We start from the raw sequence: 16456 nt of genomic DNA on the forward strand, positions 1-16456 counted from the left end.
TTAAAAGACTTTGATGAATGCACTGGAGCATTAATGTGTTTCATCAATCATAGAGGTGTTGTAAGCTCATAGCTGGCGACAAGGCTCTCATCCGAACTGCAGATAAGTTGAGACATTTAACGTCTATGACAAGAAGGTCTAAAAAGGATTGTAGTTGTTCTGACTAAAAAAACTTTGGGTCCATACAACTCAGTTACTTTTGGTTGTGACTGGTTGAACACAAACAACCTAATTAGAAGTAAAAGTATTGATAAGGCGATTAAACACCCTTCCTACAAAGGACCTCTATAATGAGAGCAACTCAGGATTCATCCCACTTAGCGGAAATTTATTTACACTTCATTTTCTGCAGATATCTTTAACTCGTGACACAGAGGATACAAAAATTGAACAAAAAATGGAGTTGTACCATAAAAACAAACTTTCTATATAGTGTCATTTTAAACACAACTTATATCAAGACACACAATTGCACATAAATTATTTTAGATGAAATTATTTTGTTTTGTGGTGGTGTTTCATACTTAGTATCCATCATCCTACAAGTCTTTTAATTACTTAAAGTCTCCAAACTTCTTGTTTGTGATCATGAATAGCTGCAGCTATACAGCACTAATTGAACATAATAATAATAAAGCACAAGTTGTTTAGTGGAAAGAAGATTGTAAATTCACATTAATTAAATATGTTATTTAAAGTAATTTCTAATCAAAATGCAAACACTGAGATTATGACAAGATCTGCTGTAAGAAGAGTTTACTTATCGTTAAGCATGGGGGTGTAAACCTCGTCGTCTGAGTAGTTTTACAGCCAGTAGAACTGGTATATTGGACAACAAATGTAATAATGGAGAAGGACTGTCTCATTATTCTTCAGAGAAAATTCAAACAAAGCAAAGTCAGATTTGATACTAAAATTAGGTTCTTCATCAGGAGCCAAATACACATTAAAGCTTATTTTTTAGATCAGGCTAGAATTCAGCATTTTAAAGGGCCTTTCCAAAGTTCTGAGATTAAATGTACAGATGAACTGTACTTAACATTTGTTGTAATGTTTATGAATAACTGTAAAAACTAATTTTGAATTAGATGCAGCAACATAAGCTAAGTTTGGAAGAATAAGACAAATATTGAACATATTAAAAGAGTAGTTTAACCAAAACGCTGTGAGCTCAACTCTGCTATGACCAAACAAGTTAATGCAAACTGATGACTGAACAAATAGAAATTGGTAAAATTAACATTTTTTTTTTACATTTAAAATGATGCATTACAACATCTAGTCAATTTTGTGCCCTAAATATATTGTATGAACAAATAATTAGCAAAAATTATTATTATAATTTGTAGTTTTGATCTCTCATTATGCAAAGTGATGGTCATTTATCAGATAGCAATGTGTTCATTTTTAAAAAAGGAAACATGGCATCAACACCACCAACCAACATGTTGAGATTTTTTTCTCCCATTTTAATGCAAAAAAAATATATAATAATTTTAATGTGTCAATCTGAAACCTGCTGATTTAAACAAACATACTCTTTGATCACCACTAAGACACAACTCCTTTAAATCAGCTAAGAAATCCCCAAATTCCTTTAAATGTAGAACATCATTAGATTTTACATTGTGTCTTCTCAATCAACTATTTATACTCTCCTCTATAAACTTCCATAAAATCAGTACCCTATGCATGCAACAATAAAACAGTAAAAAACAAACAAAAAATGCCATTTTTAAATCTTTGACAGCCAACCAATCATTTCCTACTTCGTTTGGCCATTGTGTGCACTCAGCTTTGAAGACGCCCGAGCGCCAAGTCATTGGGGCTTTGTATTCAGGACAGCTGTGATCTAACATGAGTGACACGCAGAGTATTCAGAGTAGTATTATCTCCAGGTGAATTCTGAGATGTTCTTTGATGTGAGGCAGCCCCCCATTCTTTTCTCTGATCACAGCCATCTCAAGACAGATTAGTCGGCATCCATCACAAAGAGCATACGGAGGGAGCCTATGAGCTACAGCAGGGAAGGCAGAGCTGCAGAATAAGCTTCTTTACCATTAAACGGCGTGATGTGGAATTATTGGATATATTAGGAGCAAACAAAGCAGTGCTGGGGCTATTGTTTTATAGTGTTGGAGACACTGAAATAGAGCTTGCTGCAAACATCCTGTCAGCTAAAGACACAACTCCGCCATCACCGTAGAGTCAATGGGATGGATGTGCAGCAAACCCCCGCAAAAACATGCTTTAAATCAAAAGGGAAAGAGCAGAAAATCTGAGTTGCTGCAATGAGCGAACAGATGATGTTTGGGGGGGGGAAGAAAAATTTAAAATGATCACATGCATATAGAGTAGGTCATGCTAAAAATTTCATGGCAAAATAACCTGTGAAAATGTGTAATCCTATAAAGAAATATTTATTAAATTTAAATATTTGCACAGCATCTGAAAAGAATTGCAAAATATTTGGACTAACTTATTGAAGATCTGGACACAAGTGTGAGAGACATTTCAAAAACTCCAGATTTGACAAGTCAACAGAGATGAAACCACTGGAGGCAAATGAAAAATTTACACTCAGTAAAAACGCTCGTTGCTGGATTGATTTATTTTTTTTCCGCTTTTCTTTGCTGAAATCAGTCCTACAGTGATTAAGGAAGTTTAGTTTATCATTCAGTAAACAAATTTCTTAGAAGTATAGCAAAAATGATGTTTGCAATGGCATTCCAGTGGCAGGTTTTATTTGTGGGGGTGCAGCTGCGCCTGTTTGCTTTCGTCAGAAGTCGTGCCAATGTGACATACAGTATGATGTGCTCGTGGTGTGGAGATGCAGTGGAGTGGCGTGTTCCATTCCTCCAGCAGAGATTACAGCTGGGCCTCTGCAATAGCTCTGGGCAGGAGGTGGATGACATGGCTCTTTGCATGCATGGGGAAGCAGTGTGTGGGTGAGAAGCATGGCACTAACATTACACAAAGTGGTTACTTACAGGTAGTAAGTGTAGGAGTGATAGGTTCTTCTGCCGAGAGGGGTGGTGGTAGGATTTAAGCAGTGGAGGAGGGGAGGGGATGGAATGAAAAGGAAAGAAAAAGTAAAAATATATTAATGTTTGAAAAAATAGTAGAAATGAACAAAATCAGATATGGTGGCACACGTGGAGGTAAACTAGTGATCGTGAGGGCAAAGGTGATCGCTTGGAGTCATGTCATGCGCTTGTAAAGGGGGGAGTCTAATCACAGTACAGACATTTTTATTGAACTCAAACTTAGCTGCTTCCCTTTTATCAACACATCGTTTTATACACCTATAAAAAATTACCATATCTGACCTCCGAGGTTGGAAACTTAATGAGCGGTTCGAATGCCTAAACACAACTCTGATTCCCCCGTTGGTGACAGTAAATTAGACAAAATTCAGCCAATGAAGTCGTCTCCATCTCTGCTTTGATTAAGGCTAATTGAAAACAATTCCATTACTTGGTGCTGATTTTCACACCCACCCACTGATTGCTGTGCTATACAAACAGGCCACGCTGTGAAAAATAAATCTTGTATTACCAACAAGAATAAACATGGAACATAGTGATTATATTAGAGCAAAGAGACTCAGCTATGCCTTCCCAAATGTACATGAAATTGATACATCAAACATTAAACTGATCAGTGACTTTTATGCTTGAACTTAAGCCATACATGTAGGGTTTTGTGGAAAGATTATGAACAGCTAATATCTTACCTGCTGTAGATTCAGAAAAAGTTAAATTTTGATCAAACTAACAAGCTAAAGGCTAGCCTTAATGGGGCCAAGACCAAAGTGGAAACCTATACACTACTATTTATTTCACATTACACAGTTATTTTCCCAGGAATATTATGATATTCTTACCAGAAGTGCCTCAGGCTGATCCAAAATTGCTACAGCTAGTAACTGATAGTTAGTACCTTATCAACCATAACATAAGTCACGGATCATAGTACGGAGAAAGAGGAAAAAGTCTTTGTCCAGATTAGGATAATGGTTAATCAAAAGAGTTCCAGTTTTTTTTTTAATTTTTCAAGCTTATAAAACAAATCTCTCTCAAAAATCATAAACCTCTGTGACAGAACACTCCATGAATTAATATTAAACCTCTACATCTTTGCATGATACTGTTTGTTTAGTTCGTAATCAATAGGGTAGTACCTTAAAAAACAATGAAAAACAAGAAAAAAGATCATTGTTTTGCTAGCTATTAGCCTAGACTGGACAAAGACTCGTTCTTCATACTCCATGCTCTATGACTGATGTCATGGCTGATAAGGTAACAACTACTGATAACTATTTCAAAGAACATCATTTCAAAAATGACTAAATTATCCCTTTGAGACAGCAGCAATCCACTTAGCTTATGGCCCTGCTGGAACCCGCTGTTAGCTTGTCAATCTGGTCAAAACTAATCTATATTTCTCACAACTAATGTCATTTAAACAGCTTCTTACAACACAGAAGACATGATTTGTTCATAACCTTTCTGTAGAACCCCACTTCAAAAAGATTTAAGTTATCAACTTTAAAGAACTTACACCTAACACAGCCTCGAAAATTTAGAAAACCAACTTGCATTCACAGAGGAAATTTCTGCAGAAAGTGATATTGTGTTATTTTAAATCCTACTGTGGACAAAAAGGAGGTTGATATTTGCCGAGCATTAGCTCCCCTGATTACTGGGATGTGCGCAGAGGATCTCTAGAGTCCAGGGTCCAGAGCTAATGTAAACTTAGCCTTCAGCTATGCGGCCATCCTCTTTTCCTTCTGAGCCTTTCATCATATTTTCTTTCTTATCTCCTCTACGCCTCTCTCCACACCACAACACTCCAAAATATATTTTTTTTCTCCTCCCATTCCCATTCCAGTGTCACTGAAGTGCTGCACATTTGTTCGAGGGTGCCGTGGAAACGGATTAATTTTTCATGGCACACTTGTATCTCGTGGCTGTAAACAGCGTTAATGGGCCGCATCAACATGAACAAATTAATTATTTATGACGCCATTGACAATGCTACCATTTGAGGGAGAAATATAGGAAACGGTAAAAGAAGAAACCGCTCATTTTTAGGCACTGTGCGACTACTTCTACACAGATTTTTAACAGTGTTTTAATGAGCTTACCTTTTCTTCATGAGAAGCACCACTCCCAAGAAGATGATGACGAAGAGGAGGATCCCAGCAATGACCCCTGCGATCTTTACAGTGTGGTCTGTTTGCTTCTCCGGCTCCACTGCATCAGGTTTGTGAGTGGCTGCTCCTGCAAAACATTATATAGATCAAATTAAAAAGAAAACTATGAATCTGATCTTTTTATTTAAGCAGGAATGTAGATTAAACAGATCTACAAATTCACTAAAGTTTGGGGAAAATTATGCTACGAGTAAAAGTGACTTCCAGTTGTCTCAAGACTCCACTTTTAGCTCTGTCCTTAGTGGACATCAGCAATCTGTGGATGAAGCTGCACTGCAAGAGATAAGTGCATACCTTCTTTACCCTTGGTTAATCACATTTGTGGCAAATGGTTGCTAAGATGTAGAAAAATGCACGATGCAGGGCGGAAAAGATAATACCCGAGAAGATAAAAATGCCTGAAATAACCAAAACAATAAATATCGGCCTGGGAGGAGATAGCCAACGATGAGAGGCGCAAACAAACTGGGTAATACAAAAAAGCAGCTTGTTTTAACAGCATCTGTTCCTTGGGAAGTGATAAGACGCACTCTGAAAGAAGGCGATGTTGCTCGAATCACATCTGTCCACCTGAGCAGCACCATTATTCCCTGTCACCAGCTGTAAATTTAGAATAATAAATTGTTATGTCAAACAGCTAGTATTGCCATTTTCCTTCCCTATCAAAAGAGTAAATATCCACCCTGAGATGGTTGTGACACATTGTTTTAGCTCAGGTGTGCCGTTATCAACAGCCTTTATTTAAAGGAGACATGATTTTAGGCAGAGCGCTGGAGGACTGCCAGACTGCGAAAAAAACGTCATGTCTAGAGTGATGGAGGCGATTTTATCCTAAAACATTGTTTCACACTAATTTTGCAGACATGCTGTCAGCTTTAAATCCCCATTTGAGATGTGAGTGCTCCATGTTCAGTCAGTTTTATTTTAGTCTGAGGAAACTCAAGAATTTGAGCGCAACAAGAAGCATTATTTTTGAGCGTTACAACTGCAACAACTAACAACCAACACACTTAATCTCCCAAGAATAATGAGAAATATTCATGGAAGGGGATTAACTCCTGTCAAAAATCTTCAGCGGTGATGAATCAAACTAACAATCAAGCAGCTCTTTCATGTCCACTAAGAAGATGAAGGTAGACAACAAAGTTGGCATGTTTTTGATTTAATAATAATAGTAATAATAATAATAATAATACCTCTATGCAAATAGAAAGGCAATAAACAAAAACCGCACAGATGTGATCTTATGCTTGTTTGCTGTCCTGCTGAAGGGACTGTAAGTACAGTCACCACATTAAAAAGGAAGTGACGGAGAGTCAGAGGATGCTCCGAGGGCGATGGGGCTGACCTGTTAGTTGGTTGTCACCGGCTGCCGGGGCCATGCGGATGTAGGGGGTTGTGAGCTGAGTCACGAGGATGGCGGCTGAATATAGTCAGTAGATCCAGGATGGCATGCAGCAAGAAACAGACAAAGGAAAAAGAGAAAGACCACACTGAAGCTCAAAACATTAGTTTCCATCACCATGCAAGACTTTAATGTCACTCTATAAGTTCCCTGTAAAATTCCCTTCTAACATCTTACATCAGAGCTTATTGTTCCATATTTTACTAACAAAGCCCTTCACTCTCATACTGCAGGTTTACATTTGGTTCCTAGAGTTTCTGAAAGTAGAACGAAAGGCAGAGCTTTAAGTTATCAGGCTCCTCTCTTATGGAACCAACTTCCTGTTTCTGGCTGACATCCTGTCTACTTTTAAAACTAGGCTTCAGACTTTCCTTCTTTGATAAATCCTATAGTTAGGGTTGGTTTGGGTTTTCTGAGCTATCCCTTAGTTATGCTGCTATATGCTTAGACTTTTAGAGTCCACTGTTTTTACTCTTCATGTTTGTATTTGCAGTTATTGCTATTATTTACATATGTTTTTCTTCTCATAGAAACTACACATGAACCAACTCTTGTAAGCCTGTTTGTGTCTCTTTCTTGTTCTTTCAGCCCCCAGCCAGTCATCCTGAGGCTGGTTCTGCTGGAGGTTTCTTCTTGTTAAAAAGGAGTTGCTCCATTTCCCTGTTGCCAACGAGCTGCTCAGGATGGGAGATTACGACAAAGTGGAAGATTTGATGCAATCAACTGGCCTTCTCAGAAAGATAACTTTTACCAATTGGCATTTCATGATGTGCTCTAAGTGAATGGATTGTATTAAGAGATGACCTTCGTTGTAAACTGGCATTAAAAAAATAAGCTACATTTAAACAGATACTGAAAAGCAGACCCAAAAGAAACCATTTTACGAAGTTCATCATCTTTTTGAGCCACATTTTAATGTATTTCTTTCTTTCCCTTGTTTGTCTATCCGACTTCATCAGATTGACCCAAGCAGATGTTGACCTCCACAAGAAATCTATAGTGGAGCTGCATGCAAACCACACAATATATATGAGACTGTCAGGGCATGTGACAGAACCTCCTACAGCCCAGAACGGATTGTGACTACGACTCCCTCTGGCCTTATCAATTCTTCTCCCAGATCAATGATGCTTAGACTTCCTCGCCCTTAACGCGAGGAGCAGGACATTCAGGCCGCGTGGCTAAGTGTCTGCAGACCTCCGTGGGCACACATGCTGCCTCCCAGTCATGGAAAAACATGTTCTCAATCAATATATTGACCAAAATTCATGTTAAAACTTAAATCACACAGTCTGTTCTTTAAGGCATCAGCGAAAACCAACCCAACAGTGACACCAACAAACTGAAAATACGTTAATTTTGTTAGTTCTGAGATATCAAATGCAAGTGATGTGGCAATCATTTTTTTTGTTCCAAAAAATTTAATCCAATCTTACCTTTGGTTGCAACTCGAACGCAGTCGATTTTGGTTTCCTGTTCAGACAATTAAAAGAAAAAGAAAAAGGAAAACAAAACAGACAGGAGAGGAGGATTGCAGGTTATTAGACAACATTCACAAGTGTGCACACAAAGACACACGTATGACAGCAACAACACCTATCCAAGAACCCGCGGTTACAAGAAACATTGTGGCCAGTCTCATGCTGTCCCCTATCATCTGTTGAGCTCGATGACTGTGACATAAAATGCAGCTAAGCGAGAGGGCCCGCAGCACAGATTAGAGGTGCTGAGCCGCTGATTTGTCAACCAGCAGCGATCTGTCGGCAGCTTGCAGCTCAAGGTGGTCATCCACTGTGGAGAAAGCAGAGCCCTGTGACAAGCAACACCGACCCACTAAGCAGGGCTCCAAAAATGACACATCAGGGAGACTTTCAGAATATGTAATGGACTTTCAGCTCTGACAACAGAAAACATAAAAAAAAGAAAAGAAAAAACAGCACTCGCTGTTGTCACAGAAGTTTGCTGTCAAAAAGAAAAAGTCCAGTGGAGAGGAAAAAGGATACAGAAACAGGGATGAGATGAGTAATGCAACACAAAATATTCTCCAGTGCTTGGCCAAAGAGAAGATAACATTCAGAGATGAAATGTAAGAAAGGAGAAACATTCTTGGGAACTTGGGTACGTGTGCCGTAGCTTTTAAACTGTCAAATGGCCTTTTAATTATAGGTGATGTTAAAAATCTTAGTATGGGTGGTTCACACCTTCACTAAGTGCCCAAACAGCTCAAATCCAAATGATTAGACATTATAAAAGCTCAAACCTATTGATAGTGAATGCTAAAGAAAATTATAGAATTCCTTTGAAGAAACACATATTGCCCACCACCTTTCATGTCAGAGTTTCAGACTGAGACTAAGTGCAGTCAGTGCTGTTTGTGTTTTGCTGAATTTATGCTGACAAATGATGGAGTTGTGAAGCAGGCGAAACGATCGTTCGCCTTGGCCTTTTGGCAGTAGGCAACAAATAGTGCATCTGGCTTTTGTGGAATAAAATGCCAGATGTAAAATTCCTGTACACTGAGCTTATAACCGATGAGTGTCATAACAGCACTCACTGATTCCTGCTGGAAGACTATCGACGCTTGACTCTCAAGAGCAAACTCGCTAATTCGATTCCGCTCTGCCTCAGATGTTATTTGTATTGCCTCTTTAAAGGCGTGCTGGCGCTTCTCAAGGAGGTTGTTTATGGTGATTTTCATTCAGGACACAATCGGCGGGGCTCTTGAAGCTGCAATTGAGCAAGCGGTAAAAGGGAGGGGTCCTGCCAAGTGCCACTTGATGACAGAAGCAGCGACCTGTGCGATTAGTAAACCCCATTGTTGTCCCCTGGCTCGCACACTTAGCCGGAGGCCGGATGACTGCATCTTTTAAATGCTGTTGATCAGCGTTTGTGTTGTGTTTGGCATGAAGCTCCACAGAAAAAAAAGGCAAGAAAGCAGAGCCAGAGTAACGGAGGAGGAGAGCATCTCATGACACATTGTTCTGCACTTTAAGGCTGACCCTAAAACTGCAGCCACTGCTGTTTGCGTTTTGCTGAATTTATTCGTCGCGGTTACAAAAGCTGCCAGGCCACTCTGTGCTCTGCGCCTTTATGTCACCAAGGAGTCAATCTGTGAATTACCCTCATTTTCATTAAATTATTGCTTATATTTAATGTTTAACACAAACATTAAAGGCTAAAAAGAAAGTGTAGCCTATTTGATAATACTGTACAGTTTATTTGCTAAAAAAGAAAAAAACAAGTCTCTTTTACAGCCTTGTGCTTCATTTTTCTAATTGTTCCAGTCTCAGCGACTGAAGTTGATTAAATTAAGTACACAAATTAGTTGTTCTTTCAATTATGCTAATCTGATTATGTAGCGACTCAGATGAGACTGTGAACTTGTGTATTTGCTAACAGTGGCAGAAAGCAGAACTGACCGTAATCATTCTGCAGATTTGTTCGTTAAGAAACCAAAATTTTCCAACATAATTTTTTTAAAATTTTCCACAGTTTGCACCCCCCTGCTTCTGCTGGGATTTAGAAACAAGTATTCATATTAAAGTGATAAACATACAATAAATATGTGCAGCTTATTGATATTAACACTGTCAATTTATTCAAAAGGCTAAATACTCATTTTCAAGAAAGACTTCCTGGAAAGAAAGAGGAGGCAATAAAGATGAAAAAACCAGCAGTCATAAAATGGCTAACATCGATTGCAAATTGAAAAATGTTTGCATAAGAATTAATCGTCAACAAAGGATTTATGATTTATAGCTTTTTTTTGGTTTCATTTCCCATTGTTTGGTTTTAATTTTTAGATTAAAAAGACTCAAAGTAGTAACCACATTCTTTAAATATTTGAAATCCCTAAAATCTTAATGCAAACTTATTTCAAAGTCAAATATCTGTAAAAATTAACATTTATTACAAAGAACTGTTTTGCTATCGGTTTTAAACAATGTTGACTAGAATAATTATCACCACCACTGTGTCTTAAATAAAAATTTATGTTTTATTTGTAAAATCTTGGCTAAAACAAAAAACAGACAAAAAAACAAAGAAACAAACAAAAGATTTGGCCGTAATCTAATGGAAATTAAAATCTAAATTAAATAAAAAAGAAGAAGAAAAGTTTGATTTCAGTGCTGTTTTGGGTCAAACTGAACTGTCAGAAAATAAAAATAAGATCTTAAGATGAGACAGAGTTACTGCCAACTTTGTCAAACTTTGTGACGTTTTGCACGATTTATTGTGTTAAAACTCACCGTTTTTTAGCTCAATATCTGTTAAATTATTTTGTTTGTTGAGGTTAGTTAAGTTATGCTGACCAACTTGAATCAGGTTGACTCTAAAACCAGTTGTAGACGTCCATACAATGATTACGTTTTAAAAGTTTTAATAAAACCCACCCACTGATATGACAGACATATTATTGCCCTTCTACTTTTGGCAGCTGGGGGAAAAACATAAAAAGTGACTGATTTCGGGCACCCACCCCGTTGGCTGTGCTGACAGCCTGGTAATAGATACTGTAGCTCTTCTGTGGCAGCAGAGGGGCATTCCAGTAACCGTTGTAGGTCTTGTTGTCGCCCACGGTGAAGGGCTGGGGTGAGTGGATGCCTCCGGCGGGGAACTGAGCCGTGAAGTAGTACTGCGAGTTCAGCAGCGTGGCGTTCTGGAAGTGGATGGGAACCGGATAGCAGCGTAAGATCTCCGCCGTGCCCCGCGCTCTGCGTGGACGTTCCTCCTCCACCACCACCTGGTATGCACTGCAAACACAGAACACAAACAACTAACCGACTCTAGCAGGCACTTCTTGGTTGCTCCTGGCAAACACGAGCAGTTTTCTGATTTGCCACATAGTTTCAGAAAGAACAGAAATCGCCTCTTTATGCTGCAAAGCTAAACTTCTGTAGAAATTAGCAATTGGAAATAATTCTAAAAAATCTCTTCTTGAAGTTATTTTAAAAAAAGACTCAAAATGCAGCACAAGATATATATGCATTCACACAGGAAAGAGACTAATGGTATTTGCCTATTTTATCATTTAACAGCTGAAAAGGTTAACAGCTTTTTTCGTTTCCTCTCCACCCGAGCCTTGTGATTAGTTAGATCAAAACTGCAGCCTTGTGCGGCTAACACAGATGAGATTGTTTGTGAGCTGGCCACTTAGTTTGAGGCGGGGAGACGGTCTTGCAGTCATTTAGGTTAGTATGCATCACACATCCACCTGTTAAATCTATTGAGCTACTGAGTGACAAAGAGTCTGTTTACAGCTGCCACAGAGAATAAGCAGCCATGACCTGGAACTCGTGTCAGTCTCCAAAAGGCTACAGCTACCATTACTAAATATGGACGTAAGTAATTTTATTTCTTTGAACATTTCATTGAGTCTTAAATATATATTTTTTCACGTTTTCTTTTGATGAAAATTGTAGCTTGTGACTTCATGTATTAAAATCTGCTTTTCTCTGTTGTATTTATATTGTACAAGCACAAATTCAAGCAACATCAGGCAGCCAATACAATATTTATTTCAGGTATTTAAAGTGTTATTTAAGATAAAAAAAAAAAAGATGTGTAATGACCACACAGAAAAAAAAACAACTTAGTGCTGACCACTGCTTGTGGGGAATTTTTGGGTCAGAATAAAAGCTTGATTACCTCTAGTTTCTTTAGCTTTTGCTTCCAAGAATTCAGACTTTCTTGTAGTCTTTTAAAATGGTCATGATCAACGGTTCTCCAGGCTCTCTGAAGACTTTTCCAAGTTATCTTGACCTTGGACAAATCATTTACTCTGTTCATGCTTTTCCACGAACAGAGTAAAAATGCACACATGCAGTTTTTATGTTTTACAGGAAAGTTATGTTGAGAAGTTGTAGCCATTTTGGTCCAACGTTGAAATAAACTTTACACGCAATCTTATGCATATCGCAAGATGTCACAAGACTTTTAGCTACACCAAAATTTAGCACAATATCTGTGAAAATGCCAGAATTATAGCTATTTTTGTGCTTTCTAAGGTCACTTGGTTGCGATGGTCATCCTGAATTGGGTTGGTTGTAAATGTTCGTTCAATTCTTACTTTTGAGTGACTTAACTGATTCAATAAAACATATGCAGTGCTTCATGAGCCATTTTGGTAAAAGACAGACACAAGAAAATGTGCACACACACAGACAAGCAAAAAACATAATCGTTTGCCTTAATCATTCGGAGGAAGGCAAAAAAAATAAATGCTTGAAAGCAGCCTAAAAACTAAGCAATTTCTGCCTATAATTACTTAAATCTTTCCTCTGCAGCACAACATGCAATATAAATTATAGAAATAAAACATCCAAACAAAAAATACTTTTTTAAATTTAATCCTCAACAAAGACCTTGTGCCACTTGTCTTGAAAATCATACTTTTGTACAAAACGGTCTCAGAATACGTCGACCTTTAACAGATAAAGCACAAAAAGGTTGTATTTGGTCCACCAGGAACATTCAGACAAATGTTTAATCTGGTCCTAAATGATTGAAATAGTTTGCAATTTCTGAATCTATTGAACAAAGAGTCACTTCAATCATTGTTGCACATTTTTTTAGCCACTCATGTTTAATTTATTTATTCAACTGTGCCATGTGAAGAAGCTGGGCGGCTTGGGCGACCCTGAATGTTTTCCACTGCATTATTAGAAGTAGATAAAAAAATATATATCTGTACTCTTTAATCTGTGTGGTAGCAGTGCAAAAAGCCCTGCAGATGATCAATTGTTCCCTGCGGTTGGTGGCGGATGATTAAATAACCCCTTGTGTGTACAGCAGTTGCTCTTTAACCTCACAGTTTATCATAAGGTGCTTGCAGTGTCATTAGAAAATCCCCCTTTTGCTCTTGGTGGGTGTGTCCCCAATTCCTTGGAGCTCTTCTTTTTAGCACCGGGTGGGGAGGTAATGAAATATTTAATCCTGCTCAGTCTGTAGGAAAGAAAAAAAACAGCCTTTAATTACTGTGCTCTATCGAGAGCAGAGGTCAAAGAGCAGGTAGGGATGGTTCACAAAGAGGCGTTTAAGTGGCTGAAGAGCAGAGGAGAAATGACTGACTGGTCTGTAAAAAGGTACAAAGCAAAACACTAGATCTGATGTGAACTGCCATCAATAAAAGACACAGCTACACAACAACAAACTCCTAAAAATGACTTATGAAAAAGACTAAATTTCTATTTCAAGAGGAAAAAAACAACAGTTATGTCCACTTTATCAGGACCATAAAGTGTTTGTATTGCAGCCATCACTTACAGCCTTATATTCCAAATCAATCTGTGGATAGTGAAATAAAAATAAAAAGCTGGCTCACCCCAGGTGGGTTCCTAAGATATGATGATGTGGCTGAGCTAGGACCTAACGACAGAGTAATAATAGAGTTGCTTTTCTTTCCTCGGGCAAAATACCGAGTGCCGAGGGCTATGAGGCACCAAGGGTAGGAACTCTTGTAATGTGGAAATCCGAACCACTGTCTCCATTTCACAGAATATTCGATGCAGCGAGAAACAGAACTCTGTAGTACACAATAAAATTTACAGTTTAATAAAAATGTTCTGGCTCATTTTTTGTAACCGATAGGGACAATAATATCCCCAGGTTTGAGTTGTTCTGTTGCTAACATTTCCAAACAAGCAGCCCTTCTTAGTATACTTTAAAACCTTCTGACTTTCAGAACTGGCTCATAAGTTGTGAAATAAAAATGCATTAACCTCTTTTTTTTCCCCATCTAATTACTGCTAACTTGTTAATATGCCTTTGAGCAGCTAACACCTTGTCACCTCTCGCTGGGTTCACAGTTTACATTATGAGTCATTTTGACAGAGTCATTTAGTCCTTTTCGTGATTTAATGTGACACGAAAAAACAAACAACAGATGAACAACAATGGCTCAGATAGCACGAGCAGACATCTTTTGTAGCCTGTGTTTATTCTGATCTGATACAAATCTGAGTAACTGCGAGATACCGGCATTCATTTGGATGATGGATTAAATATTCAGAAGATGGGGAAAAAAAAGCAGACATTTTTTCACAAACTCTGCTGAAGCTCCTTTGGTCTTCCAAATTCCCAACTCTTTAAAACCTCCATTTTTGAAATCACCAGACTTCTCTTACTGGCCTGTTGGTCAAACATGACAATGCAGAAAAAACTGCTCATTGTAGTTATAATAGCTACTAATTCAGAGAGCAGATTCAGGTGTTACATTATGATGTACCTAAATAAAGGCTGAAAAGCCAGTTTATAACACCAGGAATCAGCATGCCCATGCCCACCTTAATTACTCTCCCCACAGGTGGTGAGGGCATGAAGCCGAGCCCCAGGAACCAAGGCTGAACTCCCAGATGGTCACTGGTGATCTGCCCTCAAAACATGGCTTCAAGAGGGTGCCTCAGTGTCCTTATTCTGAGCAAAGTAACCCGTTTTCTGTGGTTTTAAGGTCTTCAAATTGTTCTTAGTCTGATCCCTCCCATGAGGACAATTTGCAGACTTTATAGCCCCAATGGCGACGTTCTCGATTTACTGGTCCATCCACGTTCCAACTCTCACCTGTGGTCATGAGGTATGGACCACGACCAAAACAACGAGATCTCGGATACAAGTGGATAAAATGAGCTTCTTCTGTAGTGTTGCCGGACTCATCCCTAGAGATAAGTTAAAGAGCCCCAACAATTGGGAGGAGCTGTAGAGTCAGTGCTCCTCCTCAGTGAAATGAGGTGGTTTTTTATGCATGTTCCACTGAGAGGAGACCCCAGAACTCGCTGGAAGGATTATATATTCTCTCTGGCCTGGAAACACCTTACATGCTTGGGATGACTGGATTTCCCTGCTGGACCTGTTACCTCTGCAACTCGACAATGGATAGGTAAAAGAAAATAGATGGATGTGGAGCGTGAAGCAATGAAAAGTGCAAAACCAATAAGAGAATAAATTTTAAGTATAAATCCAAAAAGAATAAAACTGACCTTTAGGAAGCATAAAACATGTACTTAAATAATTAAAAAGCTTAAAATTGTACCTAAACTGGAACTGAAACACTAAACCACTTTGACTTTCAGTAAGTTTGATTTATCTCTAATGAAAAACCTTAATTAAAAAAAGTTCTAAAATCCATCCAGAGCAGAGAGACAATAATAAAAGAAGCGAGAAGCTGTGCCAGGAGAATAGTAAATACTGTTCAGAGTAATCTTTCCAGAGAGGCCGGCAGGGCAGACCTGTTCTCCTGCAGTACTGCTGCAACCTGAACTGACACCAATTAGGCCTCCTCCAGCCTCGCTGCTCGATAGATTTCAGCTCTGCCGCCATGTGACGCCAACCAATTATGGCGGATTGACTTGAAATCGACTGGATTGTGACCTGAAACTCAGATTTATTTTTCATGTGGGCTGATAGGAGGGAGAACTGCGGGCTGTTTGAGCAGACGAGACACAGGGTATGGAGAGCATTTCAATCACTGTCTCCCTCTAATGCTAATCTGTTGGCTCTGTATGCCTGTATGTGTGATTTAAGAGTGGTTGTAAGTAACACGGTTCTCCTGACCCTGCATCCTTCCTGCCTGCGTCTTGTCTTCTTGCTCTTTATTTTTCCCTCGGTGTCCGTAAAGCTATAAAGCAAACAAATTAGAAGGTACCATAGATTACATTTGCCATTAAATCGTAAAAAGCAGTGAGCTGTGTCACGTTTAGGCATAGCTATTAGTGTTTGCTATGCCACGATCAAAGAAAGTTGGTGCTTATTTTAGGAAGGTAGAAAATCACTTAACAGATTTCAGGCCACGGTTAAGTAGAGATAATCTAATGCTGCAGGGTAGAGGAGCTTCCTCA

The 16456-nt window shown here is 38.7% G+C and overlaps 1 protein-coding gene across 12 annotated transcripts in view; it reads right to left on the bottom strand.

Annotated features, from left to right (window-relative positions):
* LOC108232894 (protein tyrosine phosphatase receptor type M) overlaps nt 1–16456 on the bottom strand; it is a 187375-nt gene that overhangs the window by 57350 nt on the left and 113569 nt on the right. For 8 of the 12 annotated variants that reach the window (XM_017410986.3, XM_017410990.3, XM_025004777.2 and 5 more), the window contains exons 12-16: nt 11104–11377; nt 8060–8096; nt 6567–6641; nt 5150–5285; nt 2991–3020 (exon numbers count right to left, since the gene is read on the bottom strand). In XM_017410986.3, coding sequence (XP_017266475.1) covers nt 2991–3020; nt 5150–5285; nt 6567–6641; nt 8060–8096; nt 11104–11377 — 552 coding nt within the window. The remainder of the gene's footprint in view (nt 1–2990; nt 3021–5149; nt 5286–6566; nt 6642–8059; nt 8097–11103; nt 11378–16456) is intronic. The other 4 variants (XM_017410992.3, XM_025004779.2, XM_017410993.3 and 1 more) reach the window with 1 other exon arrangement.

Source organism: Kryptolebias marmoratus, linkage group LG20 (assembly GCF_001649575.2).
Source record: "Kryptolebias marmoratus isolate JLee-2015 linkage group LG20, ASM164957v2, whole genome shotgun sequence".
Lineage (NCBI taxonomy): Eukaryota > Metazoa > Chordata > Actinopteri > Cyprinodontiformes > Rivulidae > Kryptolebias > Kryptolebias marmoratus.